Source organism: Tupaia chinensis, unplaced genomic scaffold (genome assembly GCF_000334495.1).
Source record: "Tupaia chinensis unplaced genomic scaffold, TupChi_1.0 Scaffold000237_1, whole genome shotgun sequence".
In the NCBI taxonomy this organism is placed as follows: domain Eukaryota; kingdom Metazoa; phylum Chordata; class Mammalia; order Scandentia; family Tupaiidae; genus Tupaia; species Tupaia belangeri.
The window spans coordinates 1758174-1775756 of record NW_006159715.1 but is presented as its reverse complement, the minus strand read 5'-3'; the positions used below and the strand labels follow the sequence as shown (position 1 = coordinate 1775756).

Here is a 17583-nt window from a genome sequence, read left to right as displayed (position 1 = left end):
TGCCAGGAGGTTTCTAGTCTTCACCTTATGCTCTTCTCACAAAAATAATAATAATGATGTAGGAATAAAAGAAAACTAGCAAAATGATGACGTCTTTTGAATGATCTTTCAGAGTGGATAACATAGGGCTTCACATTTACAGCATTTGGATCATATAATTATAGGAAAAATGATTGTTTATCCCTAATTTTGAAGTGTATATGACTGACAACTTTTATTGGTATGGGCTGTTAAAACATTGTGTAATTATTTTGAGAAGAGTGACCTTGTTGCGTGAGTAGACATTAACTTGAAAGATTTTAAGAGAAGGGCATATTAAGACAACTTGTTTGTTAGAGCCTCAGATAGGATCCACATTTTTATCATCATTAAAAAAACAACAACACAGCGTATCCATTTTTTGAGAAAACTCTACTATCCCCAAATACCATCACAAACTTTTAAAAAGCTAACATCAGAAAATAAGAGACCAGCAGATGGCATAATGGTTACATCATTGGACTCCCACGTGGTTGTGGTTCAAGTCCCAGACCTGGTGGCTTAAAAAACCTGATGTATGTGTGTGAATGCCCAAAATCTTGAGAGGAGACTGGAGGAGAAGGGATTGTGGCAGGGTCATGTCTGGTGGGGTATTATTTCTTGCCGTTTGTCTCTCTGTCTCTGGTGAGCACACATGCTCTATAATAAAACATCTCTCTAAAAAAGAAAATACCTATTGCTGTCGGCAGGTGGCATGGTGGTTAAGGGCACTGGACTCCTACATGGCCAACCATGGTTTGAGTCTCAAACCTAGTAGCTAGCTTTTTCACACTCTCTCTCTCTCTCTGACTCACTCTATCCCTCTCTGGTCAAGTTGAAATAAAGTTAAAATGTTAAAAATAATTCTTAAATAAAGAAAATGCCTATGAAAGTATAGAAGTTATTATGTTCTGTAAAAACAGATATGCTGGGACTACCAGTTAGCGTAATGGCTATGTTGCTGGACTCCAATGTAGTCGACCCTGGTTCCAGGCCTGGACCTGGTGGCTTAAACTCACGTCGGGCACGTGTGCGTGCGTGCGTGCCCAGGATCCCGAGAGGAGAATGGAGGAGAAGGGATTGCAGCGTGGCCATCCTCCTGGGGGGTGATTTCTTGCTTTCTGTCTCTGTCTTTCTGGAGAGTGCACACGCCCTACAGCAAAAACCTCTCCAAAAAAAAAAGAAAAAGAAAAAAACCCAAACAGATATGCACCTTAGTATGGTGCCCAAAATAGAAGCATCATGAATGCTTCTAATGGGGATTATTATCATGTGTCCATTGTGTGAAAGGAGGGGATAAAGGACATTTTGGAGGGTAAAGTGGACAAAGGAATTGAGCATTGCTACAGACTATTTAATTTTCCTTAAAGTTAGGCAAAATTCTGAGATGTTACATATATTCATCTTTGTATTAATGTATGCCCACATATTAAAAATCCCACCCACATTTTTATCTGGCTATGTTCTCTTTTCTTATGGAATGTAATCTTTTTTTTTAAATGCCAGAGGGCATATGCACTTGCCAGAACAAGACAGAGACACAGAGAGAGAGGGAAAGGGAGAAGGCACCCCCCAATAGAGTGTGGCTACACCGCAATACCTTCTCCATCTCATTGGGCTTTGGGGCATACATACACTCATGCCCAGCATATTCAAATGATTGGTTGGCCAAGTAGGATCTGGCTTCCCTGCTAGGCCATGGCCAGGTCTGGAACATACTGGAACATACTGTTGGACTACGTACCAATCATTGTCAAGGAATTGCTCCATTAAGTAAAGCGGGATGAAGGACTATGGGGATTTTCAAAAATATGGGATTACCATGCTTTCCTCACATTTTTCTATTAAGTTTACCTGAGCCAAATATAACCCAAATGGATTTTGTACAAAGTCAAACACTCTTCTCTTTAGTCTCCGACCAGAAAATAGGTACTTCTGTGTTTTCTGTGTCGGTGTTAGGTCGTTTTCACTCTCTTAGTGGTTCAATCTGTAAATTTCTGACTCTTTCAGCTATTGTGTTTGGGCCTTCCCCACTTTTACTTTTCTCTTCTTTGGCTTCTGTATTCAATTAATTGGAAGGTCCTGGCAATTCCCCCTCTGCTAACACCTGCTGTGCCTTTGAGATGGGGTTCAAATGGCATCACATTCTCATGAAACTCTGTGGACCCCAAAACCTGGTTGGTACCTCTCCTTGGTATTTCGATAATACTTTCTGGGTACCCATTTTATCCCTAAACTTGCCATATTTCATTATCATGCTTGTTGATAATATCCTCTCAGGACAGTGGTTCTTAATTTTGCCACATGTTAAAATCACAAATACTTAATCAAAAGCCAATTAAATCAGAATCTCATGGTTGGACAGTGGTTAAACAGTGAAACATGAAGCTTTGAGAAGCTGACCTACGAGGGAAGGTTCTACGAGGTGCTGGGTCTCTGCGTCTATCTCTGATTTCACTCATGGAAAAAGAAAACTTAAAAAAAAAAAAAAAAAAGAAATAGAACAGATTCTAATCTGCCGATTAGAAAAAAATGAGAATCTCTGGGAAAACAAGACTCAGACAAGATAGGATTAAAAACAGTGCTTCTCCAATGTCTATGGGCATACAGTTCACCTGGGAGCTTCTGAAAATACAGATTCTGATTTAATGATCCCTGGGATGGGGCCTCAAATTCCACATTTCTTTTCTGTTTTTTTTTTTGAGAAGTTTTTTACTATAGGGATCTTGTGCTCACCAGAAAGACAGAGAGAAACAGACAGAAAGCGAGAAATCACCCCCTGGGGGGATGGCCACGCAGCAATTCTTTCTCCTCCATTCTCCTCTCAGGATCTTGGGCATGCACGCACATGTGCCCAGTGTGAGTTTAAGCCACCGGGTCTGGGATTTGAACCGTGGTCGACTACATGGGAGTCCAGTGACATAGCCATTACGCCAACTGCTGGCCCCTAAACTCCACATTTCTAACAAGCTTCTAGGCAGCATAGGTGCTCCAGATGCGAAAGCAGCTCAAAGTTGCCTCCACATGGTCATGCATTTTAGAAAATCAAAACATATATCCTTACGCGCATGTGTATCCATAATATATTTTAAACTCACAAACTCTTACTCAACACAGGAACACTTCTTCCTATTCTGTTACCCCTGCCTGCCACTACCATTTAGGTGAGTAGACGCGTTGAGGGTTTTCCATAATCAGAATTTGGCTTGTCAATATTTCAGTTATCATTGGCCTTCACCACTTTCAGTCTCAATAAGCACATCCTTCCCGGCTCTGCTTTGTTGATGTTTCTGTGTTAATCTCACTGGTAACAGAAGGGGCTGGAAAGCTGCAGATCAGTGGGCAGAAAAAGGAGGGGTGCTTACATGCCCCAAAGCCTGAGGGGATGAGAAGATGGAGGAGAAATGATCACAGCATGACCGTGCCCCATTGGGGGTGCACGCGCGCTCTCTCTCTCTCACTCGCTCTCTCTTGTTCTGTATTGCTCTCTGGCAAGTGCAAACATTTTTAAGAAGTTAAAAGACAAAAGAGACGGGGCGGGGAAGCAGGTAGTGTAATCGTTAAGATGCTGGATCCCACATGGTCAAATCCACGATTTGAAACTTGGACCTGGAGGGTTGAAAAACATGTCAGCAGTGTGTGTGTGTGTGTGTGTGTGTGTGTGTGTGTGTGTATCCCAAATCCTGAGATGAGAATGGAGGAGAAGGGATTTCTCACTTTCCCTCTTTCTCTGTCTCTCTGTCTTTCTCTCTCCAGTGAGTGCATGTACCCTATGGCAAACATCTAAAAAAAAGAAGAGAGACAGGAAGAAGAGGATGGCTTCATCATCTTTGCTCGTGCTTTGATTTCTCAAATATCATCTTGTCCTTTCATTTCATTCCCATTCTGGCTTCTAGAAGACAGCTGTTTTCTGGTCGTGACCTCATATGACCCTCCCTTTTTCTCCTTCCACATTTGAAAACTCTTTGCCCCCCACACTCATTCTCATATTTCTTTCCTCCACCATCATTTCTGCCATCCCTATGCCACATCTCAAAATAATCTGAACAAATCAACACAAATACAAACAGAAACACCTATTTATAATGTACATTATTTTCTTCTATTTTAAGTGGTATTTGCTAAGCAGTATTACTTTTCCTCAGTTAACACTTCTGTCCTTCCATGTAATCGTGTCGGTTTTAGGTATCCACGACAGGCTCTGAGTAATTACAATTTATTAGGCCAAGAGTATGGCTAAAGTTCTGTTAGTCTTTGTACACCTGCATATGTCAATCTCACTGCAGTTCCATGGTTCCCAGAGTGTGCACTGAGACAGCCGGAGGTACAGTGTGGAACCCACCAGGAAACATTTGAACATTTCAGGGGAGGGACCAGCAGATGGTGTAATGGTTATGTTGCTGGACTCCCATATGGCTGACCACTGTTCGAGTTCTGGACCTGGAGGCTTGATGCTCATACCAGGCATGTGTGCCTGTGTGCCCCAAATCCCAAGAGGAGAATGGAGAAGGGACTGTGGCATGGCTATCCCCCCTGGGGGGTGATTTCTTGCTTTCTGTCTCTCTGATGAGTGCACACGCTGTATAGGAAAAATCTCTTTTTAAAGAAAATTTAGGGAAATACAGCAAGTAACACTCTAAACTCTGTCAATTGCCTTACCAATGACTAGCTCAAGGTAATACAAAGTTTCAACAGTAGGTGGCGCTGCATTCCTTTTGATGATGTCATATATTTATGAAGCTGGGTTTCCCATAGTGGCTGCAATAAAAAGCAATTACACCATTTTTGTATAATGTGTACAGTAAAAAAAATCAGTGTGGAAAAGGAAATGAGGAAGGACCATATCCAATTTGATTGAGAAGTTGTGCAGTGCCCAATAGACACAACCATTCCATTTGTAAATAACTATTTAAGAGTAAACTAGGGAACAAGCAGTTAGCGTAATGGCTATGTCGCTGGACTCCCACATAGTAGACTGCGGTTCACGTCCTGGAACCGGTGGCTTAAAACTCTCGCCGGGTGCGTTTGCGTGCGTGCCCAAGATCCCGACAGGAGAATGGAGGAGAGGGGATTGCGGTGTGACCATCTCCCATCGGGGGCGATTTCTCGCTTTCTGTCTCTATGTCTCTCTCTGTCTGTCTGGTGAGCGCACGCGCCCTATAGTGAAAATCTCCCCCCCCCCAAAAAAAAAGTAAAATAAAAATTTATTTTTTCTTCTAATTTATGTGTATTAGTTTTCCAAGCAGTTACTAAACTGTTAGAGCATAAAGAATTGTTAAATTGTCTAGGCTTTCCTATTTAATGTAATACGTGGAACTGTGATATTTCATTTAGCCTAAGGGCAGTGGGAAAAAGAGCTCTATGAACCCAGACAATTTTGGAATTTCTGATCTAGTCTAATCAATTTTTCTTTTTCCTCCAAAAAAGTTTCCTGACCTCTACAGAATCACATCAGGTGTCTGTTTTATTCTGAGTCAATTAAAGGTGGACCAAGTCATTGCCAGAAATGAGGAACAAAACTCAAATTTATTTTAAAATATGAGTTCAAAACACTAATAGTCTATTCTTTTTGTCTGTTGATAACATTACTTCAAAAACAGGTTTGGGAACAAGCCAGATCAGTAATTCTAGAACACCTTTTACGCACATCTGATATAGCAATGCTGCCAATTACGATGACTTCAACTCTTGCCCTTGATTTTTTTTTTTTTTCTCCAGCTAATATTCTCTCAAGAGTTATAACTTCAAGGAGGAGAAGAAGGGGAAACAAGGAAGGGCAGATGATGGTGAGTTAGAGGAATTAATGAGATGCATATAAAGTATCAAATCCAACTAGTCTAGTCGAAGCCAGAGTTGTGAAGGGATGTTTCCACTATACTGTACGTTTTCCTCCCACTGAGAGAGATTCGCTAATTACCTCATTTTGCTTTACTTCTATGGTGATATTTCACTTCAATGCATTACACACAGATGTATTGGAGAGTATACCATTTTTTTTCTCTAATAATAGTAACCTCTTTATTCACCTACTATGTGCTAGCCACTAGTGACTGTCTGGCGTAAACTACATTGCAACTCCACCAGGGAGGCATTCTGCAAGCATTTTCTAGATGTAGAAACTAAAGCAGAAAGGTTAATAACCTGCCCTGGGTCACATAACTGGCAATTGGCAGTGCAGTGATGCATTCTCAGATCTGTTTGAGTCCAGAGCTTGCAACTTTTCCCCATGGCAATATTACCTCCCACAATTATAATTGTAAAACTGACTCATACGCAGTTTTATCCACCGCTGCTTCTAGGATCCTGGAACATCCTTTCTTTAAGGATACGTGATATTATTTGAGTAAAATATTAGCACAATTTGAGAAGCAAAACAGAAAGAAAAAAAAGGATCCATCATTTAGATGGAGTACTTTTTAAAGCTTAATCTTCTATGGCAATATTGTTATTTGTGTTGTAAAAGGTGCATTAAAAGTTTTAAGGTTATTATTTTTTTACAACCGTTACCCTATTAACATCATGTTATTCACATTTCACAAAGGAAATGGAGTGAAGTACAAGTAAGTGAACTGTCTTTCTTCAGTAGTCACATAGAGTGTGAATTTCACAGCAAATACATGGCTAGATCTTTGGGGATTTGCGTTGCCTTTCACCCCTTCACTGAATACTTCCTTTCCTACTTTATTCCACATTAATAATTCACTTCATTGGAACATCGCCTGGTTACCTCAGCTCAAGCCATGGACGGCTTTCCTTCATTTATAGTGGTAAATACTTAAAGAGAATATTTGCACACAGTTATTCAGGGATATTTGATCACAGGCTGAAGTGTGCAGATGCAGCCCTTTGAATCTGCAAAATTTATATTATTTGCCTGATATTCTAATATAGATGCTTTAAAATTGTAAAGTCATAAAGAGATTTTATCATTAATGTTTCTGTTCGCTCTGGGTCTGACTATGCAAAGGATGTGTGACAATTATTTTTCTTACCAGCACAGAGTCTGCAAGGCACAGACCTGGATCTCTTGTTTTTAATTTGACATCTTTGCAGTATGCAGATATTCTGCAACAAGAATGTAGCTGATGATAAAATTTCAGTGAAACTCATGATGACAGTCTAACCAAGCTGTTTCCCTGACTCAGCTCCAGTAATCCTAAGGGCTGTATTAAGTGATGCCTCCTCACTCTACTTTCTGGAGTCAATAAAATGGTCAGACGATATTTGGAAATAGCGCCTTTATGGAACCATTTTTTCTCTTTTGTAAACCTTGCCACAATTAGGTCACAAGACTCTGAAACGCCTGGCTGTTGCCAATTATTTGAGATAAGATCAAACAGCTGTTATAGCAGCAGCAGCAGCACCACCAAATCTATCATAGTGGTGGGTGCTGAGAACATAAGCCTCCCTTCGATTGGAGAACAGAGGACCCCTCAGTAGGAGGGTGAACAAACAGTTAATATGAACCTGGCCGAAGGACTAAAGCTCAGAATGTTTGCTTTCAGAATGAGAAAAAGGAAACTTCCTTTTCTTACAGCTTAATCGCTCTATTGCTATTTTTAATACACTCTACTTTGTAGAATAGCTGGACCACAGTTTTCAAGCTAAAGTAAAAATTAAAGGATTTATGATAATCCTATGCGGATGGTTGTGGGCGGTTCATTTTCAACTGGAGCATTTTCTCTTTCTTTGTTGCAGTGTTAACATTTCTCAGCTTCTTGCTACAGTGTTCTTCCCGAAACTACTCAAGTGGAAAAAAAAAAAAAAGTCTTACTAGATAAGCAGCAATTCTTACCGTATTGGGGAATAGTTCAGGTCCTCCTTGACTATTTATTAAAAGTAACTTCTTCAGGCTTTTAAACCCAGAATATCAAAGCACCCAAAGGAATCCTACCTTGCCCACATACTGATAATCGGATCCTGTGTACTCCTCGAGGAGAAAGAACTGATTCCACATCCAGCTCCTTTTCGAACGGTTCAGCTCATTTCTGCTGTTTCCAGACAGCTCCAGGGCCCTTTTCTTTGCCAGGAAACCACTAGTCCTCTTAGATAACGGAGTTGAGAATGTTGGGTTGGGCTGGCTGACCCAAAAGAGCAGCAAGAAGTACCGATAAGTTCTCATCCTGATGGCCCAGGCGAGTCTCTGGGTAGAGTCCCTCTCTCCTTGAAGTGCCTTTTTTCACTGCACTGTATCCAGCTTCATTCCTCCTTTCTCTCTTAATGTTCTCTGTTTGGCTCTCAGAGGGTATCTGGAAAGAATAATAACGTATCAAGCATTTTTAGAGATGCTTAAAATTCAGCGTTAGAGCAAATAGGCTGGAAAAAAAGGACAGGAATTTGAATAGCAAAACAAGAAAAAGTTGGCTATCAGTTGTGAAATAAGGAAACCAGTCTTTCAGCTACGCTGAGTAGAAGGCGTATACCCACTAGGAAGCTGTTGTTCCTTTCTCCTTTCTATCACTTAAAGGAATTCTATTTTAAGTAATAGCATTGCTGTAGGTCAACAAGCCAGCATAGATTATTTCACTACTCTTTACATTCGAATATGTGGGCTGAGATCTGGTAGGAAGACAGGAGTTTGTGTTTCTGATTCTATTTGCATATTTAGTCTCATGAAGAAGTCTAAGGCAAAGAATATCACAGGCCATTTAAATGCAATTGAAAGTGGGTAATGTTAGAATTTCGCTAGAATGTCCTGAGAACCTGTGATGCGCCAGGCATGAGTCAAGGCAAAGTCTATTCTGCAGACTCTGGGCTTCCTAGATATGCCCTGAGAAAACACTCCGGGTCAAACAGGGTTGGAAAAGACCATAGGTCTTCTCTTCAGAATGCTTATCAGCATATTGAAGTTTCTGAAGGGAAGTTCCTAAAGTGATATTTTGCAATGATGAGGATAAACCCCTATTTCATCTGCATCTCCCAAACTTAAGCGAAAAAAATTTTTCCTCATAAGAACTCATAACACTGTAGAATGAGCTAAGGACCAGCCTATAGAACTTGAATTTAATAGACTATTAACATTAAATGAGCAATTCTGTTCAATTTCCTAGGGACATTCTGAGTTTTTAACCTCTAAATTTCACTTGTATCATAAACCATCAAGCATATTTATAAAAATTGGCCAGTCTCTATGTAGTTTTCCCAAATACATCAAACATGTCTCAGTGGGCTGCAAGATTTCCAGAAAAGCCAGCTAGTATACTTGTGGGTAACTATTTTCCATAGAAACATTAATTTTCAAGACATGATCTATCATTTAAAGTATCCTGGGGCCAGACTGCTTGGAAAAAATGTCCCAAGTTGGTTTACTAGTGTATGCAATTAAAGTCATGTTATACCCATATCTCCTTCTTAAATGTTTCTTTACTACTTCTTCTTAAAAAAAAAAAAAAAGCTCAATAAATTATTTATCTTACTATTTGAAATAGAAGAAATATTTTCTTAAATAATACTAGCAACAACAACAACAACAAGGGAATGTTTTTAAAATATAGAACATGGGAATAATAGAACTGGTATATTCTACATCATGCAAATAAAGAAACATGTGTTAGGTAATGCAATCAATATATACATATTTGTACACACGTCAGAAAAGATTCATTCGCTTGATTCTTATTCTTCTCCCAGGTAAATGTGTATGTGTATTATTCTTTTTTTTTTTTTTTTTTTTTTTTTTTTTTTTGACTTTAACCCCAGCAATGACTAATTATCCTCATCTGACATGTGGCTAAGTGAAAGCTTTTGGTTGGAAGAAAAGTGAAATATTTCACAGTATTCAGCATTCTAAACCTTTATTCCATTATTATGTATCTTCTTGACAGCAGGCTAGGGAAAATTCCACAGGTGAGTAAATTAGTACTATGACAATTAGTCATGCTGGAAAAATGCCAGGCAACAGTATACTTGTCATTCTGCAGCCTTGGTACAGGTGTGCAGTGACTGACGATCAATTAGGTGGCTGTGATCCTTCTCTCTTCTCATTGCTGGTGTATAAAGGGGACTGAGAGGGCATACGGAGAAAAGCCCTCCAAAGACATCTATTCATTTTTGGGAGCAGAGATTACACTGAAGTTGATACGGTGGAAATTACTTTTTTCTTAATTTCCCACCTTCTCTATTATTTGCAAAGATAAATCCTACAGTGAAGAATTACACGTCTGCTGCTGCACTCCTTGTATGCCCCATGGTGTTGGCAGGAAAGAGGGATGCAGAGAATGGAGGTGTCAGCTGCTTAAAAGGCAGACTCCTAAAGGCCATTTTAAAGAAAAATCGATCCCTGTGGGTGTTGTGTGCAAACTCTACAAGCTGTTGCCACTTGAATATTAAATATTAGTTCTTTTTAATATCGCAGATACCAAAATGTCAAGTATTTCGTCTTTTTTCTTAGTTGGCGATGAGCTTTTAAAGTGATGCATATTTAAGCAGCATTTCTAGGTATGTTAGAACATCTAGTTTTTACAGTAACCCAGCTCTTTCTGTATTAACTTGATAGGGTGTGTCTTTGTTAAAAACTCAGTAAGTAAAAATGAATGACTATGATCCAGTCATGTTTGGTATCCATTTTTAAGAGAGATTTCTCTGTGAAATTCTATAGAGCTTTAAAAATAGAAATCCCTCTAAACTGTTGAATATATAACTTAGTAAATCTCATTTAATATTTCTTAATAGGCCGGATTACACAGTGGTTAAGATTATCAATGCTGGAACCAGTCTGCCTGGGTTTTAATCTAGGCTCTGCGACTTAATCTCTGAAAAATTGTTTAATCGCACTGTTCCTCAGTATGTCTTTTGTAGTGGCAATAATTTTATACCTCATGGGATGTTGAAAAGGTTATTTTTTTCCTTCACTTGTCAGATGGTGCAAGCACTCACTAGAGAGAGACAGAGAGACAGAGGAGAAATAACCCCCAATAAGGCGTGGTCACACTGCAGTACCTTTTCTTCTACGTCTTCATTCCACTGGGATTTGGGAAATGCATGCGCACAAGCCCAGTGTGTTTTTCATTTCTTCTTTTTTTTTTTTTTTGAGAGGATTTCGCTACAGGGCGCATGCGCTCGCCAGACAGACAGAGACATAGAGACAGAAAGTGAGAAATCACCCCCCAGGGGAATGGTCACGCCGCAATCCCTTCTCCTCCATTCTCCTCTCGGGATCTTGGGCATGCACACACATGCGCCCGGCGTGAGTTTTAAGCCACCAGATCCGGGATGCGAGCTGCGGTCGACTACGTGGGAGTCCAGCGACATAGCCATTACGCTAACTGCTGGTTCCCACCCAGTGTGTTTTTCAAGCCTTGGGCAGGGATTCAAACTGTGGTCAGCCATGTGGGATCCACCTCCCTTAACTATGAGGTCACAGGGCTAACATGTTGTAAGGATTAAATGAGTTCATTACATGCAAAACACTTAGAACAGTGCCTGACACTAAGCATTAATAAGTATTAGCTACTATTGTTACTGTTAGTGTTATTATTGTTACTATACTTAAGTTGTATGTGTAAAATCCATCTATAATACATTGCAAAAGTCTACAAAAGATACCATAATTTCCTCATAGGTCTAAATATATATATATATATATATGTTTTATTTATTTTTTTGAGAGATTTTTGCTATATGTGCTTGCCAAAGAGACAAAGAGAGTCAGAAAGTGAGAAATCATTCCCCTGGGGGATGGCCACACTGCAATCCCTTTTCTTCTATTCTCCTATTGAGATTTTGGGCACACATGTGCACACGCCCAACGTGAGTTTTAAGCTGCTGGGTCTGGGACTCAAACTGTGGTTGACTATGTGAGAGTCCAGCAACACAATTGTTATGGCATCTGCTGGTCCCCCTCAATAATTTTTTATTGTTCAGAAAGCATCGCTAAGGGCTGGTACCTGGCCTAGTCATTAAAGGAGCCCGATTCTACATGGCCAATGGCATTGTTTGAATCCTTTATTTGGAAGCTTGAAAAACATGCTGGGTGCGTGTGCATACATACCCAGATTCTTGAAAGGATGGCGAGATGGAGGAGAAAGGATTGTGGCATGACCATGCCTCATTAGGAAATGCTTTCTTCCTCTCACTGTCTCTCCTGTGAGCATGTGTTCCCTCTGGCAAATTAAAAAACAAGAAACAAAACAGAAGCCATTTCCAAGCAAGCCAATAGTCTTTTAAAATTATAGACTGCAAGGATTTTAAAATTAAAAATGAATTTATTTGCTAATCATTTCCCTTTGTGTGGACCCCAACTCAGCATTTAACAGTAATAGTGTAGGAATGAGAAGGCAGAGGTACTATGTTCCTTTTAGTGATGAGTAGAAGATAATTAAGATGTTTATGGATAGCGGGACAAGGCCCATACAGCATTGATAACCGCTACTTTGAACACTTACTTGCCTGGAAGCCAATATGCATATATATACTTGAATATTCACAAGAATACAGAGTCAAGTCCAGGTTTTATTTAATACATGCCAATTGGGAGGGACCTGGGCCTCATTAATTCAGGTTCTACCAATTTAGAATATGCGATAATTAATGCAGAAGCTGGGCTAAAGTTTTCCTTTGATTAGCAAAACACTTTTTCTCTAGATTATTGGAAATTATTAGTGTAAAAAATTTCACAGAATATATAGAATGAGAAGACAAGCTACAATGTCTCCAAATTCCCTAGAGTACTTTGGAACCATTTTCTATTTGGAAATAACTCACACACTAATTAGAACATTTCCATTGATTGACTTTGCTTCCCTAGTGACATTTTGATAACAGTTTGAATGACAACTGTATTGTCTGGTTTTGAGATACAATTCTATTACGTTCTTTGTAGACAAACAAATACGTAACTATTACACAATTTTGAAAGCCATATAAATATATTTAACTTTTAGAATTCATACTTGGACTACAATTGTTCAGTCATTCATTCTTGATTAATTCTAATCAGGAGAATATTACTATAATGCTATGTAGGCTTACAGAATAAATCCAGCACATTCAGTCTTTGGTAAGTGGAGCCTTAACTTTGACATAATCTAGTAAGCATTCAGTAAAGCAACATTATTAATATACTTTAACTATTTACCATAGAAGAGAGTGTTTTAAAATCTATTACAAATTGTTTCTTTAGATAAACGGGGTTGCATATATATATACTGTAGCATAGTATTTTGTATGATACAAAGTACTATGAAAACATTACAGAAACATTACAAAAAACATTTCTGTAAGTACAAGGGTTCTTCAGAAATTTTTGGAAAATTACTTTTGAAGAAAACCACATGGGGGACCAGCAGTTAGCATAATGGCTAAGTTGCTGGACTCCAGTGTAGTTGACCGTGGTTCGAGTCCAGGACCCGGTGGCTCAAACTCAAGCCGGGAGCGTGTTTGTGCATGCCCAAGATCCCAAGGGAAGAATGGAGGAGAAGGGATTGTGGCGTGGCCATCCCCCTGGGGAGTGATTTTGCGCTTTCTGTCTCTCTGTCTCTCTCTGTCTTACTGGTGAGCGCACGCACCCTATAACAAAAAACCTCTCCAAAAAAGAAAAATTAAAGAAAACCACATGGATGGGATTTCAATTTTTTTTTTTTTAAAGAGAAATTTTTTATATTGGGCATGTGCGTTTGCTGGAGAAACAGAGAGAGGCAGACAAACAGTGAGAAATCACACCCCCCAAGGTGGGGGTTGGTCATGCCACAATCCTTTCTTTTCCATTCTCCTCCGAGGATTTTGGGCAGACATGCACACATGTCTGGTGTGAGTTTAAAGCCTCTAGGTCCAAGACTCGAATTGCAGACAGCTGTGTGGATGTCCAGTGACATAACCATTATGCCATTGACTGGTTCTTAAATTTTCTTTTTTTAAATCTTGTATGTTAAAATTATTTTCCACAAACTTTTTGAAATCCTCTTGTATTGCTTACACTTAAAGTCATCCTAGCACTGAATGACTTACACTTTAGTCATCTTAGCCTATATGCATAGAACTTTTTATAGCATATGTATCATAAATCCTGTATTAATTTTTGTACCTGTTCTCACATTATATCATTAAAGAAGTAGAAAACAGCCGGTTATTTATGATTATTTTGCATCTCTTTTGGCCCAATTGCACTTCAGCTTTGAGCCTGAAATGTCCCTACATCTACTCTGTTGGTATAATGAAAACAAAGAAGGAATTTACTGCATTAAAATCTAGCACATTAAAAAAACAGAATTGCATTTTGGGATGAATTAAACCAAGTGAAGCCAAAGGGAAACATGCTTTCCTACAAGCAAATCTCTAAAAATACGTATGTTATTTATTCTGAGAGAAGACTTTTACAGTCAATTAATTTTGCTCAAGATCAATTTTCCGATCACCCCACAACCTTTGTTTTGAATAGGCTGCCACCTGCCGTGAATAAGAATATGGCCATTAGAACATGGCTGATCTTCTGGAAGTGGTGACATAAGGATAGAACCAATTTAAAATTTTGGGTAGGGATTTCACATGAAGTCTTTATTTTTAAACCTCCATTTCATTTTTCTGTAAATGTCAAAGTCACTGTTGAGTAAAATTGGTTCTGTTTCGTGTGTGTAATGAACTCCACTGAAATGTGTCAAACAGCTTTGGCACCTCTTGCCACGTAGCGCTTCTCTTGTGCCAATGAATCATTATGGCAACAGCCATCGAATGATGCCTGATTTTTTTGTAAATGTTTATATTTGTGGATAATATGCCAATCTGTTTGCAAACCGATGCATTTCCAGATGAAGCTATGTCTACAGTATTGCTGTCGTTTTAAAATCATACTCCATGCATTGCATTAATGAAGATAAAATCAAATGTGTTCCAGCGTATAAAATGGCATTTTATATGTAGTTGAGGCTCAAGAAATATTTTCTGGTTTGAAATACTCACTTAGGACAAAACAACCAAAACTTGAATCGGTGGGTAGAGACAATGTTCTTTTTTCCCATACAGGGGAAAGTCTAAACTATTTTATATGAGACAAAGTAAGAGAATATGGTTATAATGTGAAGGACATGCTCACGTGCCCCATGTTTGTGTTAGGGTCTCAGCTATGTCTAACACTAGCTGGACAAATGAGAGCCCAGTTATGCCTCAGTAAATCTATAAAATGGGATCATATTAATAGTACCTTTGCATAGGATGGCTACAAGGATGAAATAAATGAATGCATATGAGTTTTTAGCTATTAGGGTTAATACGGCCACAACTACTTAAACTGTCGAAGAGTGTCTGGGCAGGGGATACACTTAAGGCATCCTAGGGACAGATGTTGACTCTGCTGTATTTTTCATGTTGCCTTTTAGAATAAAGAAACTTAAATTGGTTTTAATTTTCAAAAATAGGTAGCTTCCCATTTCTGGATTACCTCAAAACCTCAGAGTTTCTAGTGACATTTTCATTTTTGGAGTGGAGAAAGCTGCCTTCCACAGCATTGCAGATGATCCCTCACTGTTCCTCATTGTCTCACCCCTCTGGCTTCTTGTGTTCCATTGCCATTCGTCATCTCACCTTCACTGTCCTTTCCTCAGACCCACTTGCTTCATTCCTTTAGGCATCTTGCCTAGCTCTTAAAGGACTTTGGGATGGGGACCCTGTTTTTCCTCAAAAGATTTACTCATACAAACAAAGGAGAAAAGAAAGCATCTCCTACTTTTAATTAGCAATACATGGCATAAATTTTAAAAATATCTGTAGCAAACTGTATGTTTAGGTTACAGAAATGTAGGAAAGATTTGGTTTCCTATTACTCTCTGCTTATATGTTAGGTTCTCCGTCAGCTACGTTAATTCTTTTGGACACATAGCCATTTAAGACAGTGGAGCTTAAACAAAACTAGGAGATGTCAAAACCCACTTAACAAATTAGCCTGAATGATTTCAATGAGTTTGCTCTTCTTTCAACAGCTCAATGAAAGGGCAGCCTGAGTGTACTGGCTGGGAGCTCATGCCTAGTAGGAATAAAGTATAGGGAATTCAAAACAGACTTAACTTTATTAAGTGTGAAAAGAGTCAGATGGTTAGGTTTACCATTAGGTGACTGGGAACTTGGCATATCACAGGTGATTTTTAAAGGCTCATACTTGAGTATGAGGAGTAGAGAGGTTTTCTTTATTTTGACTGATATAATATCTGTCTTATCAATTTTACATGATGTCTCACTCATAAATAATAACACTGCTGGTCATGGAGGAGAAGGAATTGCAGCATGGCTAACCCCCCTAGGGGGGGTGATTTCTCACTTTCTGTCTCTCTGTCTCTCTCTGTCTTTCTGACAAGCGCATGGGCCCTATAGCAAAAACCTCTCAAAAAAAGAGTCTAAAACAATTTTTTTAAAGCTATAGAATGAGATTCAAGACTATATTTTAAGTGTATCAAGGAACTAAAAGTTTGTCTATTATTTCATTAAGATACCTAGTTCTCTTCATTTATGATATTTGAAATTTAAATTTTGAAATATGTTATGTAGCATTTAAGTATCAGGATATTAATATCACTTTTCTGAAACTTCCACATTAACTTCTTTTTTATTCACTATTTCACTTCAAAAAAATAAATAATAGCACTGGTTAACGTTTGCTATATGCTACCCCTGAACTTTATGCTAGGTGCTGTGCTAAGCACATCACGGAGGTGCTTTCATTTAATTCTGTCATGTGAGGTAGATAACATTCTTGTAGTTTCTGCAGATGAGAAACTGAAGCTGATTGAGGAGGAATAATTTGTCCGAGGTCACGCAATCCTTTGCCTAATCCAGGCAATAGACTAGGGTGTCCTTTCTCTGCTCCCACTGTAATGCGTCATAGACCGGGCTTCTGCTCACACAGTAAGTGTAGCCTTAGAATCGAGTCTTCTTGCCTGCCTTAAAACAGTAACACCAGGGAACCAGCAGTTAGCGTAATGGCTATGTCGCTGGGCTCCCACATAGTTGACCGTGGTTCGGGTCCCGGACCCGGTGGCTTAAACTCACGCCGGGTGCATGTGTGTGCGTGCCCAAGATCCCGAGAGGAGAATGGAGGAGAAGGGATTGCGGCGGGACCATCCCCCCTGGGGGGGGATTTCTCGCTTTCTGTCTCTATGTCTCTCTCTGTCTGTCTGGCGAGCGCACGCGCCCTACAATGAAAATCTCTCAAAAAAAAAAAAAAACAGTAACACCAGTACAGGTCTCTGAGGGGTAAACTTATAAACTAAATACAAATAGCAAACAAACGCTTGCTCTGCGCCAGGTAATGGGATAAATGCTCTACAAACATGTAAGCCTTACAATCCTCCGAGATAGGAACCGTCTTCTTATCCTCTGTTTTAGAGATGAGGAACCGGCTTAGAGGAACTGAATACTTTGCCCGAGGGTACACAGCTAGTGAGCAGCAGAACTTGGATAAAAGCCAACTAATCTAGTGTCTCCTTCTTAATCGTAACATCCACTATCTCATTTGTATTTTGTTCATGGGGGTAGTATCTAGGTTTTATTTACTTCCCTTTCAGACAAAATTTAAGCAAATTTGTCTTCAGGTGTCTAAATCCTCTGCACAATGAAGGGATAGGGTGAAGAGTGCCGGAGGCT

At 39.3% G+C, this 17583-nt stretch overlaps 1 protein-coding gene across 1 annotated transcript in view; it reads right to left on the bottom strand.

The window, feature by feature from the left end:
* CDH6 (cadherin 6) overlaps positions 1 to 17583 on the bottom strand; it is a 150745-nt gene that overhangs the window by 58523 nt on the left and 74639 nt on the right. Inside the window, exon 2 of the mRNA XM_006148495.3 lies at positions 7913 to 8267. Within this exon, the coding sequence (XP_006148557.1) occupies positions 7913 to 8140 (228 nt within the window). The 5' untranslated portion in view covers positions 8141 to 8267. The remainder of the gene's footprint in view (positions 1 to 7912; positions 8268 to 17583) is intronic.